This window comes from Neodiprion fabricii, chromosome 4, assembly GCF_021155785.1.
Source record: "Neodiprion fabricii isolate iyNeoFabr1 chromosome 4, iyNeoFabr1.1, whole genome shotgun sequence".
NCBI lineage: Eukaryota > Metazoa > Arthropoda > Insecta > Hymenoptera > Diprionidae > Neodiprion > Neodiprion fabricii.
In genome coordinates, this window is record NC_060242.1 from 25,839,403 (window position 1) to 25,855,719 (window position 16,317).

A 16,317-nucleotide genomic window follows, 5' to 3' on the forward strand; every position below is an offset into this window, starting at 1 on the left:
TAAATACTGTCTTATATACGGAGCATCCATTTAACCTCGCTCAAAATTAGCGCGTCCGTGACGTATTACAGTTACTCTGAATTTTTTTTCATACGAACATTTTTCGAAAAATAATTCTGCTTCTCTACCCAACGTAGATACTTCACTTGCGACTAGCTAAAACAACGTTTCGATTCTATGCCTATGAAAATTCAAGATCGAGAGAGCAAATGAAAAGTTGTTGGAATAATTATGAATCCTAATGTTATGGAATACATCGAGCGCGCGTCGAATAGAATCCCATTTCGAAATGAATAATTCTTCTATTTTCATATTATAGCTATATTATTGTAGATAATTTAGTTTGTCTCCTGGAAAATTATCAAATTTACAGTATGCATGACGTATTAATCGTAATGGACCGCATATACATATACACTTTTTGGTCTCTGCATTGTTATGACATCTGATCATCATTATATATCATCCATGTATACATACTTTTCCCGGGTATCTATACTTTAATTAAATCACGTTTTTGCTACGAATTTTGGAAGAAATTGATTCTCATTATTAATTTCTTGAATCGCTGACGATTCGGTAACGTTCTAAGTCGGTAAATACGCACAAGCTAAATACTGACTTGGGCATACCTTACGAAGATTGTGTTGCTCGGAGGTTATTGCAACCAACATCACGTGATCGGTAACCCTCTGATGCTCTGCAATAAGTTCCCAACTCTGCTGCTGGAATACCGCAGAGAGCGCCAGCGCGCGACGAATTTCGGTTTTCACACCAAAGCCCATAAGGGTAACTGCCTTTATAGTCTTCAGTCAACGACTCTGGTCTCCGTGCCACTCACCGCAGCCACTCACTCTGAACTCAATTTGTCCAAGAACGTCTCCCCTTGCCGACGTCACACGACCGTCGTATCCGCATGCGCGGAACGTCTGCGCGTCGATGTGTGCAATGGAAGTGGAACTCTGTTTCAGTATGGCGGCGTGTAAGCGCAAGGAAGCATCGTATTTTGTTACGTAAGCCATATACCTCGTGATATATCAGTTTCTCGATTGTTTCGAGAATAACGGTGACTACGACGAGTCAAAAGAAATGTTCCGAGGCGGACGGTGGTGTTGTCATTGCTGGAAACAATGATTGTGATACGACTGTTGGAAATCTGCGACCCGAACACGATAGAATCGAGAATTCAGTAACGCACGAAGAGTCCACACGCAACATGTCTACGATAAAAACCACAGGGACGGGAACCACGCGAGTTCTCCCGGTGTTCAGTCATGTCAAATATGAACATCTGATTGCTGGTCTGTCCGGCGGGGTCTTGTCGACCTTGATGCTGCATCCCTTGGACCTGATAAAAATCAGATTTGCCGGTAAGTAGACGACAATGTAACACCGCCAGAGCAAGTGTCGAACCTTCGGACTCGTTCAGCTGTCATTGCTTCGAGTGTCCCCTTGCGGTGCACGTGGTCTGTACCCCCGAACCTCAGCGAAACGTCATGCCGGAACGGTTTTGAGCGTTCTTTTTGCCAATTTATGAATTTATGAATTTTTGAAATTGGTTATTTTTTTTCTCGCCGATAAGATTTCCTGCATAATATGATGCAACACGTCTACTGAGTTACCACGTGTATGCAAAGTAGGTATGCGTAGCTATCGCATCGCCGGTTCGTGTCTCTTTCGTATATATAATATTCATAGTTAATTAGCGATCGGCGTCGTCAGGCAACAATTCATCGCTCTTTGTCCCGTTAGCGAGTTATCACTGAGCAAGCAACGCGCGTCATGGCAGACATTGATACTTTCCTAGTACTGTTACCATTCAGGGTTCGTACGCACAGGGAAAATAACACTTGAACAGTTTTTTATTAGGCATGCATTTTGTTTCTTTATCCATCCATACATGAAGAACAAAGATATGAACAGCTTATCCTGAAATCCCTAACCTGAAATTTTCTAAATACATAGTTCTTAAATTTACATGGTTGAAATGAGTGACGTTAACCTAACAAAACATTGAGTTAAAATTACTGTTTCACAAATTTAAAATGCCTTTAAATAAGATATGTTTGTGGAATATGAGCTTTGTTTGCATATTTTACGCCTCAATGATTTGTAGACAAACATAAAATTTGTGAACTAGCGATTTTCAATGAAAATACATCGTTACATCAGTCTTACAAACTTCAACCCTGACGAAATTTTTCACGTAAATTTTGTTGGACACTTACTAACATAAACATCATTGATCCATGTTTGTGGCTAATCCAACGATTAAACACATCGTACATATTTCACAGTCCGGTTGATCTGTTGTTCTTGTGCCAATATAGATTGTGCCACAATAGAAACTTATATTTCAAAGTACATATGAATCATTCATACACTGCAAATTCTGTCTACGTACGAGGTTCAAGTTGATAATAATAAGCAACGAAACAGTGAATTAAAAATCATTGTTTTGTAGTTTCAGAATAATTTTAAAGGAGTTGGTTTTCCAAAATATTGTTTGTCATTTTATTTATTAATATATATTTGAAACCAAATATCTTTAATTTTTCCTCACAAAAAGTTGATATGTCAAAACAAAACTGTCTAATTCGAGTTAAAGAAGGTCCGTTATATATGCGATTAAAACTTTTCCTTGTAGGATTTTCAAAAATAACTCAGCTTGTGAAGGTTTACACTCACATCTTCAATCTCACACGTTCTAATGCAACTGGTAAAATTTCTCATGTTTCTGGTAAGGGGCCAGCACATTTTACGACGGATATTGCCTCTTATATATTACCAAGCTGTTCTTTACTTCTACCAATTGCACCTCTGTAATTTACAAAATCGTTTACCTCAGCATCTGATTGTGTTTGTTTTTTCTTTTTTTGCGTACTATATTTTGGATTGTGTGGCTTTACCTTATATCCAACTATCAATGAATCTCGCCGACAAACTTACGCCATTATCGTGACTACTCTCCAATACTTTAATTCATAATCAGTAGGAATGTTTTTTTAGGTGTATCTTTATAGGCAAAAAGCGAGTTAAATAGTGTAACGGTAATCTTTGGTACTCTATAATTAATTGAAAAATTCAGTACAGAATGTTCAACAAGCTTTCACCTCGTAACATTCGTGTTTTCAAAATTTTGGCTGTGACAATTTTTAAATAAATAAAGCTGCTGGCTTTAGTCCATGCTGGCATAATATAATGCAGGAAAAGAAAAATAGCAATCTGATCACGAAAGTGAATACATCAGATTTTCGTCCTAATTCGTTATTCATAAAATGTACAAAATTATGGATAATAAATGTTTCGAAAACATATCTTCCGCAATATGGAAGAGATATATTTTTCATCAAAACAATTAGTTATATTCACCGTATTACTGATCTACAAGCCCAGATTAAGGCTGATCACATTCTTTCCTTTTTTTTTCTTTTGTTATTGTTACAGCTGTATCATAGAAAACAAATTTTCAATTTACATATTTCCAAAACAAAAAAACAGCACAAATTTTTCATGCTTGTTTTTTCACTAATTATTACTTTACTTCAGATAAATTAATATGAATCTGGCATTGATGCGATTTTTTTTAAAACCATTATGATATGTTCCAACGAACATGTGGTAAAATCCCAACGTTTTCTTCAGTTTGATGATGTATTGTGTACCGGATGAAAAACTGAATTTCAGATTAGAAAATTCAGAAGATTCAAGTTTGTGATGTTGACTTAACGAAATATTAGATCAAGAGTGACTATTTTTTTCCAACACATCAGTATGTCTTTTTGTATCGTGGATCAATGAATTTTTCAGACACTCCTCAAAATTGTGATGTACATGAAATGATTTTTTCTAATAATCCGTGAATGCAATGTCGTTGTCCGATATCAAATTACAAAAATTCCACCCACATCGCGAATCCAGTTTGACGGGTCAAAATAACAATGTTAATTAAACTTATAACGATTCCCTATTTTTGTATAGAATAATCTTCCAAACAAAAGTCTTAGGTTTTAGGGGAGCGACATGAGATGATGCTACGCTGCTATCAACAACTTTCAATTTTAACGCGTCTCACTGTCAATGATGAAATGTTGTAAAATGTAAGGCTTATGTATCAATAAGTCATAACTTAGCTGTTCAACAGTTCTCGACATGCGCTCTGGTCGCAAATCATAATATGAACACCAGATTCCGTACTTTTATTACAAGACTAATGTTTTCCATTTGCAGTTAACGATGGCATCACACATTCTACTCCACAGTACAGTGGTCTTCGGGGTGCCTTCGTAGAAATCCACAGGACAGAGGGACTGAGAGGCCTCTACAGAGGGGTAGTACCAAATATTCTGGGCTCAGGCAGCTCTTGGGGATTCTATTTTTTCTTGTAAGTGCTCAAATTGCTTGCCTTTTCTCTACTGCCAATAGTTATTCATGATTTCCTTCTTTGCTATACGTAAAAATAAAAAAAGGAACAAATTCTTGTACAACTGTGTGTACAATTTCCCTGAATTTCAAGAAACTTTTCATCGTTACGTAGCTTCCTAGTGTCAACTTCACAGAGATAACACTAACTTGCTTGGTTGTGTAAAAAGAGAATATTGTAATTGTGTTGTAAATATCAGCAGCAACATAAAAAAGATAACGAGTTCTTTAAAGTTTGTTCTACACTGGGTAAAAAATTAAATCTGTTTTACTTTCAAACTGATCTTCTACGACAAAGCAATCCCGTTTCGGTTAGATCTAATGGAATAACCAACAATACATCTCCATGTGTTTATCTGCGTAAAATCTAATCAGCCAATATCTTCTTCGTTGTCCTGTATTTAACTATACACTTTTAGGACATTACACCCCCATATTCTATTCAGTATAATTCTATAAATAGTATGAGAAAGTGTATTAAGTAATAGAGTTGAAAGGAAAATTTACAACGGTCATAATTCTGTGATATCTCGTGGAACGTATCAAGAAGTTTTGAGCATGGGATCATGTGACCGATTTAGGAGCAACTACTTATATCATTACCTTTTGCATTGTCATCATCAAAGATTTATCTTCTTTTTTTTTTTTTTATTTGCATATCTAATATTCCAAACAACATTTTTATGGAGAAATTTTCTTTCTCCTGATTCAATTATATTTTTGTCATTTCCAATCAAATTTCGCCGATATCCGCCTATGAGCATTAAATTCTTTAACATTGGTATGAAAAAAACTATTGCCGTCAATGTTCTTATCATTTATTACAACTTATTTAATAAATGTAACAATACAGTAGAGAGCATAAAAGTCTGTATTCAGTAATAATAATTCTCCCATTCTCATCTGCAGTTGTACGAATTAATTATACATAATTAATTAATTTTATATCAGATTCAATTTTCCAATTTTTTCAACTTCCTTTATTTTTTCTTAGGTTTCTGACCCTTGTGATCGTGTGATCTCTATCTGGCCAACTTTTTTTCAACTAACCAGTAACTAATAAGAGCCCTAAATCTTGTATGTATTTAACTCGTAGCAGTGAGGCGTCATACCATTTTCATACTAATTCGAACCGATTATTTATAAAATCCCTCAATGACATGATGCACAGAAAAAAATTTATTGACCCAACCAATTCAGTAATTGCCTTGTGCGTTATTAAAAATCGATTCCATTAAAAAATACTTAAATCATCTCTACTGGGCATTACCAAGAACTATAGGCTTAGTTCAATGAACTTGTATTTGATTCATTGCCATACACATTTTGTAGATCACTGAGCAACTACTGAATCAAAAACAGCACATGATTCCTTGTAATCATTATTCTGTTTTGTATTTACGCATTTATTTATTAAGATAATATTTTTAATTTAGGGAATGTATATGTAAACATTATTTGTGTTCAACTTTTTGCACTATCTGATCTACAGTATAATATACGGGAGTATAATAAGCAATGTATTAATCGCATATTGGTTGTTTGTAAAATAGTGTACACTGTGATGCTAGCAACTTAAAAATATTTACCATCTCTAGAAATGAGATGATTGATTAATTGTTGATCAATTTTTGAAACACTTTTGTAGTAACTACATCTTGCTAAATCCATGAACCCGGTTAAGGGAAAGTAAAATGAATGCATCTATAATTATAGTGTTGCACGATTGTTGTTTCATTCCTCGTGCTAATATCTATTTCCATTTTTTATAGCTATAACACAATAAAAACATGGATTCAAGGTGGAAATGCAAAGAAGCCTGTGGGCCCAGTAATGCACATGTTGGCTGCAGCCGATGCTGGGATTATGACACTGTTAATAACGAATCCAATCTGGGTAGTTAAGACGCGGCTTTGCCTTCAATATACAAGTGATGTGAATCTTGCAGAAAGCAAAAGGTACTCCGGCTTGGTTGATGCTCTCACCAAAATATATAAAACAGAGGGTATTCGAGGACTCTACAAGGTAATTTTCACTGTGTAAAATAAAAAAGTAAAAGACAAAGAGCCCTTTTGTATGAAACTAGAATGAAGTATAATACAGTACAAAATATTTCTTGCACTGATCAACCATTCTCGTAACCGTCTTGTGTCTTTTGGAAGCACATTTATTCTTAAAGGGGTGGTCGTCCTTTCACACTTAATTTTCAAGTTAATTCTGAATAAGTGCTATAGATACAGTCGCAAATAATCACCGATTGTATGGCTGAAAGATGGTAGTTTCATCTTTATTTCAACCTCTAAAATTTTACAAATGGCTTATAGTTTTTTAACATTGCACTCATTTTATTCGAAACAATGTTATTCAACTCTTTTCGTATGGTAATTTCCAAATCGTTCATATGATTTTGATAAAATTTTTCACATTCCATTCCGATACGTTGTTTTTACGGGAACTAAAATGATCTGTGCTCCAACTAGACTGGGAATTGTAGTTTCCAAATGTGTTGAAATTCCATAAAAATACGGAAAACGTATCAAAAATAAAAAGTACAGTGACAATATCGAAATTTTTAATTCCAACTATAACTATAAGTGTTTTGAAATTAAGAGTATACAGATTTTTTGTTTCACATAATGAACAACATCATGAGGTGAAAGGTACAGGTTTGACAAGAATCCTGCTAGCTGTTGATGATGTCATAACTTGACCAATTGTAGACAATCTTTCTACTTTTGAAGCTTAGAATAAAGATCAAACTAGTATCTCTCAAACACGTAATTGTTAGTTATTTACGAAACTTTCTGTACGAATAGCTGTTTTTCAAAGATTATGGATCTGCTAATCAAGCACAAAAAAATTTACCACCCCCCTTGAGCAACTTCAGGATGTTGAAAAATTATCGCTTCAACATCTTTGCATTATTTCTTTAACGTGGTATAGATGTTTTATTTTCACAACGTTTTGCTCAATGCAACAGAGAATCTGGCCGAAACTTGACTAGGTAATAAAATTTGAGGACAACCTCAAACAATGGCGAAACATCATCATTGATGAATTTTCTTTCGATCTTATCCCAGGAAAAAGCCTTCCCATGTAAACAGAATGGCCAAGAATTTTGTGCCTCTGAAAATGGGCTCTTTTTACATTCAAATCTGAAATCCGAATTGCAATACTTTCTACACATTGAAATTTCTGAAGTTTTAATCGCACTTTTTTTCGAATAGGGTCTTGTTCCCGGAATGTTCGGTGTCTCACACGGCGCGCTTCAGTTTATGACGTATGAGGAAATGAAGAATAGCTATAACGACTACCGAGGATTACCCATAGACACAAAACTGGTAAGTAGTATTTGAAAAAAAAAAAAAAAAAATAGAATGCTGCTAGTTATCCTTCAAGTCTAAGCGTAATTTTGAAAATAGATCTACAATAGATATAGCATAAACCGCGTGCATTATGTTCCTTGTTAAATTCATTTCTAAATACAGGTATTGTACGATCTGTCACCCTTTATTAACATATTACTCTGATGTGTAATCGCAAATTACGTTAGTTTTGCTAAAATTTTGTGCAGTTTAAAGCTAAGTTTGAAGTGAAACAAATCCTCGATTGTGTAGCTAATTTTCTAAGCTCTCAAATTCTGATCAAAGTAAACTGTGGCCACATATATCTAGTTGACAATTGAAACAAAAACTATTTTGCGATATGATTTATTTTTACCATGATATTGAACGGTCCATTTGGTCAGCGTGTGAAGACGCTGGCAAAGCTTCTTGCTCCGCACTTGGTCATGACAATAAGTTACTTTCAACCAAATTTCTACCCCTTACCTCCATTATTAGTTAACTGCTCTACACTCGAGAATGTAACTTTAATTTTAAGTTTTCTTTTTATCTCAATATTTATCTAAAACAGCTCAACTAAAAAAAAAACTCCCTGCAAGGAGGTATTTTAAGTAAGAATACTAAAAAATTTATACTCATTTCGGCAGAAGAAATTTTGTTTACGAAAAAAAATTTTGAAGAAAACCCAAATTAACTTTTTCGTATAATTTCTTGATTTCTAAATTAGAAGACATTTCCAAACGTTCCGATCCTCTCATTTTTTATTCGCTAAATTTACAGACATGCACTATATTAAAAAGAAATACGAAAAATACCGAATTGAACTTCCCACTTGAATGACTTGCCTATATAAGAATGCATACATGCTTCAACTAAAACTCTCTGTTTTGCACTTTGACCTAATAGGTCATTTTCATACCCAAGTTAAACCTCCAAGAGAGTCCCAGCTATTCATTGTAAGATCCTTATCCATATAATAGACATATATCATATAACAGCAGTACCTTGTACTCATGATAATATACTGAATTATAATAATGATAATATACAACAATTTAAAAATGGCATAACGACCACAAAGTTTATTTATGGAATCCGGAAGTAGTTTGAAATGAATTAAGAATACCATTACTGGAAATATGAAATATGAACGGAAAGAAGAGAACGACGATGAATTAGGAATAACTCAAAGCTCTTAATTATCATCTATTATGACTGGCAACATTTCTCACGTGTATATTAATCTTAACAAATGATTTTAATTCTGTATTAATATTTCCTCTTTTCATTTCTTTGCAGAGTACAACGGATTATATTGGTTTTGCCGCCTTATCAAAATTGTTCGCTGCTATGGCGACGTACCCGTATCAAGTAGTGAGGGCTCGACTTCAGGATCACCATCACGACTACAGAGGAACTTGGCATTGTATTCAACTAACATGGAGGTTAGAAAAAGCTAGGGGATTTTATAAAGGGTTCACACCCTACCTGTTACACGTTTTGCCAAACATTTGTCTGGTTATGCTGATTTATGAAAAATTTGCAAACTAAGCCCCTCACTTACACCTACGATGAGATTCAATCAGTCAAAACGATATAAGTGATTCTAGACAATTGATTTCACGTATAATTTTAATGACTTTAGATAATTTTTATTATCATTTTATAAAAATGATATTAGTTAGATACAATGCAAGTGGTTGAATTTAAATTTAAATTCATTACTTGGCTTAGGAACTCTTATTTGCGCAGTAACTCGAAGTTAAGCTTTATATTTCACGTGATGTTACACATTCGTTACTTCAATCCCATGTTTGTGACAGAATAGTGAATTCGACCTACAATTCTTATGTACTTGTCCATACACGTGTACTGCAATACTATCTAGGAAAGTAATTCATTATTCTTTTACATAGATATTGCCAAATTCTATTATGAATTCCCTTGCGAGAAATGTTACTTTTTTTTTTTTTTTTTTATTGCTAATTATGCTTTTCACTGAGAAGAAGAATACAAAATATGTCTGACAAAGAAAAGTCATGAAATTTTAAAGATTAGATTACCCAGTATTAAATTGTATAATTCTTTTCATTAGGTGGACAGTTGTGTTTTTGACGCATATGAGCGGCAAACATTGAAAGGGTTAATAACGTGTAAAATGTACGGGCAATACCTATAATAATTTATTTCATCTTGTATTATGTCTAGCGGATAATGGATTGCTAAAAGATGAATCTGAATTGCAGTTAAACTAGATCCTCTCTACATCTTTTTTCTTTTCTTTTTTTTCGTGATATATTTCAAATCACTTCAGTTGGCAAATGTTGGTTTCTGCTCATATGATATTTCAAGATAAGCTCATGTGAAATTGCAATACAAATAGATCAATATCGAAGTGAACTTTCACTTCTGACTTATGTAGTATGTTTTACTGTTTCTTTTCCTTTTCTTACTCGATATCCTTTACATATATTTTACTTTTACAAGCGCAGTGATTACTTGGAAACATTTAGTCATATAATTTCTAATACGCTGAAATACAATGAACGTATATGTATTTATTTGAATGAAACTTTAAATCCAAAAGAAAACATTTGAATTGAAGTACGTTTGAAGAGGAGAGTTAAAAAAGCTGTTTGTTAGTACCTTTTTTTTTTCTATATTTGTAATTTTTTCAGTAGAAAGTATGTATGTGCCGAGACCAATGTTTTCTAAAGAACGAAAATTATTTTCAAAAATTGACACAGCCTTTTTTAATAATCCTCTTCATTATCGGTTGAGAGTGATCAAGCATTGTGAAAATATTGATGAATATTTTTTCGAGAATACGTAACAAAATTGAAGGACCTACGTCAAGGTGTGAATTAGATAATGAACTTCTCAAAGATACAGTTAATAAATGTCTAATTGGTGTTTGAAATTATGCCGCATTGATCTGTTATTGAATAGTTGAAAACTGATGATACAATTATTATTCGTGGCCACGAATGTGGTTAGGTGGTATTGAAAAAATTTCCGAGAATAACAGTAGATTATTGCTGTGACGATAAAAAATATTCGATAAATATTTATATAACATTTGGATCAATTTATGGCACATAAAATCTCAGCAACTAATAAATCATGACAGTTTGATTATGACTGCTTGATAAGTAACAGTTATGAATATATATCGTCGCAATCTGTAAATATTAGTACAATTTATTTATGTTAGCCATGAAAATGAACATCTCTCTTTAAAACTCTTTATTCTTAGATCGCTTGGAAAACATGAAAGAAAAAAAAAAAAAAGTACCGTATAGAAAAGAATTTAAGAGACAAAATAATCTATAAGTTATTATATAATGTTAATATTATCTATACATGAATTTCTTAAACAAATATAAATATTAATCTGTATCTTGGAAGGTTTTATTTTCGAACTATTATTCATAAGATAAGCTCATAACACACTTTCGTGCCACCAAATAATTATCAACCTTGTCCATTATAAAAACCATGACCTCGACCATTGTCGAAGTCATGTGCTCAACATCCACAAAGTCGAATTAATTTTAACCAAAGCCTTGCATTGCGCTGATAGTTATCAAACTTATTTTCATGATATATCATTAATATCGATAATATTATCTTTGACATTACCAATTTAGTTGCAATTTTATTTTCTTTCTCTGTGTGCTGTATGTGATAGTCTCTTTTTGCTAACCAATTTTATTATCATTACTATGATTTTTATTGTGATTATTCTTATCACTGATTTTATTAGTAATATTCAAAATTAAGTGTCATCTTATGGTTAACTCAAAATATTCTACATTTTACTGCATTGCTTATCGTCACAACAGTTTTCTCTACTTAGCGGGATTATTCATAAACAATCTGAACATCATTTAGCTACGATTAGTTTTCTATTTGTTGGGATGTTTCTTTAATGGGATAACATTCATTCCGCATGAGAACTTTTTATTTTCTTCATAATTCACGAAAGTAAATTTAAGCTGACACATCAGAGATGTCGAAAAGTATTTGAACTGCGACAAACCGTTTTTAACCACTTCTAGTGAGCACAGAGTTCCGATAATCCCTCGATTCTTAGACATCCAGTTTTCTGAAAGTCACCGTTTATGAGAAACCTGCCTATTTATGTTGGAACTAAAAGGGGATTACATTTCTTTCTCGAATTTGTACCGGGTGCGTTTCATTTGGAATGAAAATGAACAACAGTGATATGTACGTGATAAATTTCACTCTCAGAATTCAATATTATTTTTCGAAGTAATTGCCAAAAATAAAAGTTTATTCTCTTATTCAAATAGCAATTTTTTTCTCGTTCAACAATGTTAATTTACATGCAAAACAGTACGAGTACACAAATTCAAGAACGGAACTCGATGCATTCTAAATTCGCAGGCATTGCGTAAATATTAGGTTCTTGAGGTTTAACCCTTTGGAAGGGAGGGGGATTATCTCTATGTCCACTGGAAGTGATAAAAATTACAGTCAAATCAACATCGTGGACCCTAGATTGTTGACCAATAATTTGTAGGGTAATCAACGTATAAGTAATTGATTTTTTCTCTGTAGTTCAAATCCTTCATATGATATCGTATGTGCAGTAATGTGCTAACATGTCAAGACAAAATGTGTGTTTGCACATTTAGAAAGATGTCGATGAGTACTTTCCGAACTAGCTGAAAACGCCCTTAATTCAACATGGTTTTGTGCTTTTCATGGCTTTGTACCTAATTCAAGGCACTTTCTCCAATTTCATTCATTATGCCGCAATTTCATTCGGAATGAAAAATTCACGTACATGCTCATTCGTATTACATTAAGAATTGTGAAATTGCACACAGATTCAATTTTTCATTCATATACACACTGCTTTGGAAAATGGTTGCATTCCAAATTATTTAACCGCAGGCAAGAATCGAAGGAATCTAGATCGTTATACCGAAATACTAGTATTACAGTAACACGGACCGCCCAATCTCACAATACCCGAAGTCCATACAAAGTGTCATGGCTTGAACTTTTTTGTTTTATGCTGATCATGTCATTTTTTCTTCTATGGGTTTATTTGATTATATATCGCAATGGAAACTGAGATACGGGGTGCTTTGAATCCCACAACCACATTTTCATTCGTCATTTATATTCTGATCCGTTGACAGTTTGCTTCAAAAGCGATCAGAATTTTAATAAGAATTATAAAAACGAGAATAAGCGTTAGGTTTTTAACGAAGTAATCGATCTAATACTTTGATGAAAAAATTTATCGAATTGATTTTGCAATATATTTTTTATCCAGATATTGTATAATTGTAGATTGATTCGCAAAAAATTGTCTTGTATCTTTCAAACTTTGCTCCAAACAAACTGGATCTTTTTAAATAATCGATTTACAAGCTTAATTTACATTCTTAACCATACTTTCAGTGCACATATTGAATGTTTCAGATAGTGAAAAACATTGAAAGACTAATTCTTCAATTTTGTTGCACCTAGGTTTATGAGTATGAAGATAACAAATTATGATTAAGAGTTTCATGCTTTCGGATCAAATGCTTCAAATTCTAAACTGTATCGCCATTCAAAAATGAAACTGATTTAACAATGAAATGTAGGTTTTAACTAAATATAATTCTTCAATGTGTACGATCATGTATGTGTCGCGAAAAAAAGAAAAGAAAAAAAATGTATCGTAAACTTAGTTGGTCTGTAATTACTCACCAATGATGTCATGCCATTGAAAATGTACGCACGTGATTTTTCATTTTGACGGTGCTGCACATTTGCAAATTGCAGGTAAATTCGTCATGTTGAGAAAAAACGTATTTGGCATTTGCATCTGCGATCGACTATAGCTGAATCGATATCTTCCTTCATATTTTGAAAAGATTATTTATCTTTAGTGTGTAAACTTGACTTGATTCATCCGATACAATGCAATCAACTGTTCTACTCGTACGTCTAGATGTACGAACGGTAAGTGCATAGGTTAAACCTAGGTGAACCACCAGCAGTACGATTTTTAATCCAATCATGTGTTCTCAAACGACTGGTATAACGAAAACATAGCGCGTATAATAATACCGACACCGATCAGATTGTCAACTTCATTTACTGCAACTTGAATCGAACTTATAACTTTTTTATTCGCTCTCAACTTTGTCACCGACTTATTATTCGCATTGCGATTACCTGACGCAATTAACTGGAACTATTCCGATCGATTGCAGAAGAGGTTATAAAGTATTTCAGCACTGAATGCAAAGCTTTGGGACAAAATTTTGTTGGCAATGAAATAACTCTAATAACTCTTTGGTATTTTGTCACTCGAGTCGTTGATGTGAAAGATAAGAAAACTTGCAAGATTCAGATGGTAAAAAAATTTAGCTTTGTCCAAGAAAAAAAATATGTCCGAACAATTGTAATTGTTATAATATTTTGGAAACCAGTATAGCCGTGGTATAACAAAGGAATTGACTACGAATAGAAAAATGTAAAATATTTGTGTCGTACTGCTTTGAAGTACCTGCAATGAAAACCACTAACAGCAGACTTTTGCTATGTACAGATGTGTAGGTATCTCGTTATGTGTGCAGTGGATAATTCATGGAACGTAATCGTAATTTGCGATATCATTGCCATGTTTGATTTGTGCAGCATGTGCTCTTGCAAACCAAACAAATTTATATCGTATCTTATTCGTGTGCTTATCTGTTGGAGATTTGTTTATTTCGTGTTTGTTTCTTTTTTTCTTTTTTTTTTTTTTTTGTCTACGGTATGTGAAGTGGCTAATATTTTATTCAAAATTTGTTTTAAATAAGATGACACCTTGACGATTACTTTGTTTATATATTGTTGAACGAGCACCAAGATGAAAATGTAAATACTCGAGAATTACATGCAATTCAAATCAAAAACGTAATTACTTATTTGAATAAAGTTTCATGATTCCGTTCCCTCGTACGTGTTACTTCTTTTTAATTCGCGTGCTTAGTGCGCCCAAGTTTTATCGCAAAATGGGGTCTGATTTGCGTCAATAATCGTACGTGAAACTAATACCAAACGTTGAGAGACGCGTTGAGATATTCTCGGCGATGTGTAAAAGAACGTAACTTTTTAAGAACCGGAATTTATTGCTGAGATCCATTAGTGAAATAAAGTATTGCTGGTGGTTACAGGGGTGAAGGTTGGCGTGGCTTTTACAAAGGGTTAGGCCCTAATCTTGTCAGAGTGACGCCCGCGACTATCATCACATTCGTCACCTATGAGAACGTTTCCTACAAACTGCTACGCGCCAAGTCATCCCGCACGGAGGATTTACCGGCAACTACCGCTGTCGCTATATTGAACACGTCAAAAACTGAGGTAACAGCGAATTGAGTCCACCTCCCCGCAGAACCGACCCATTCGGAAGTTATCCATATAATTCAAAGACTGTTCAAGATATTCGGACAGTGAAGAGCAATGACTGAAAGGTTCACCATTGCATGTTTTTATGTTCCAAACAGACTATGTACTGAATTTCGTTACTTGCAAGTGTAACTATAAGTTGTTAATGTTAAATTTGAATTTTGTAAAGATAGGAGTATTTGAATGTTCCTGCCATTATAATCCTTTCATCAGCCTCTGCATTTTATTGTAACCAGATCGTTTAATTGAAAGATAACAACTAGTACATTATGGAAAATACAATCTTCTTTTCAAAATACTACAATGAATTGCATAGTAAATTCTTAAAAACACCCGATACACATTTTAGTTGGTAGAATTTAAATCCATGCTCGAGATCGCGAGTAGTTCCAGATATGTGCAAGTGGATGAAATCACTGATCAGACAGGATGAATGTATTGAGGACAAAATACTACATGAACAACAAATTTTCATTATCACATGCTTGCATACGTCGGCGTACTATGTTTCATTTTGCGTCTATTTTCCTTCGCATTTCCTTTGTCTTACTTTCTGGCTTGCAAGGAATATAAGCATACGAATATTTCCAAACATCTTGTATTTACTTTTAAGCTTTCGATGCGCGGGCGTATCATTCTAATCCTTCGTTCAGTGCACAAGTTGTATATTTTGTTCAATAGACGTGCATATTTCGTTTAAACGCACTCTTTAAGTATTGAACATTAATTATTGTTACAGAATCCAGTAAATTATTGTATTTATTGTATATCTACGCAATCTACTTCAATATTGTTCCGAATATAATTTGACCCCACATGTAAGTTGAGTTCGGTAATTATTATATAAATATATCTATAATAAAGCCAATTCTGCATATAATTCGGTACATATTTTTTGATTCACGTACAAGCATTAAAAATCTCGACTTATATTCGGAACGACATGGCAATAATGTTGAAAACTTAACTCTGAGAATATGCTAGGTAGTAATAAGTAATAAAAAGCTGTAACAATCGAAAAGAACCTTGGTCAACGTGTAACAAGGTAATGTAGTCAAAAATAAACTGTGGGAAAATGGATCGCGTCCCTCTAATTCATTTATTTTACTGCCCTGTGTCATTCTACCAG

At 33.6% G+C, this 16,317-nt stretch overlaps 2 protein-coding genes across 2 annotated transcripts in view; one reads left to right on the top strand and one right to left on the bottom strand.

The window, feature by feature from the left end:
- The window catches only part of LOC124181471 (heparan-sulfate 6-O-sulfotransferase 1), a 520,983-nt gene that overhangs the window by 33,402 nt on the left and 471,264 nt on the right, over positions 1-16,317 (bottom strand). The window lies entirely within an intron of this gene.
- Positions 955-15,401, top strand: LOC124181478 (mitochondrial folate transporter/carrier). Its single transcript, XM_046568096.1, has 6 exons — positions 955-1,370; positions 4,231-4,384; positions 6,195-6,447; positions 7,650-7,763; positions 9,066-9,211; positions 14,957-15,401. The coding sequence occupies exons 1-6, from the start codon at positions 1,217-1,219 to the stop codon at positions 15,156-15,158; spliced, it is 1,023 nt and encodes a 340-aa protein (XP_046424052.1). The 5' UTR covers positions 955-1,216; the 3' UTR covers positions 15,159-15,401.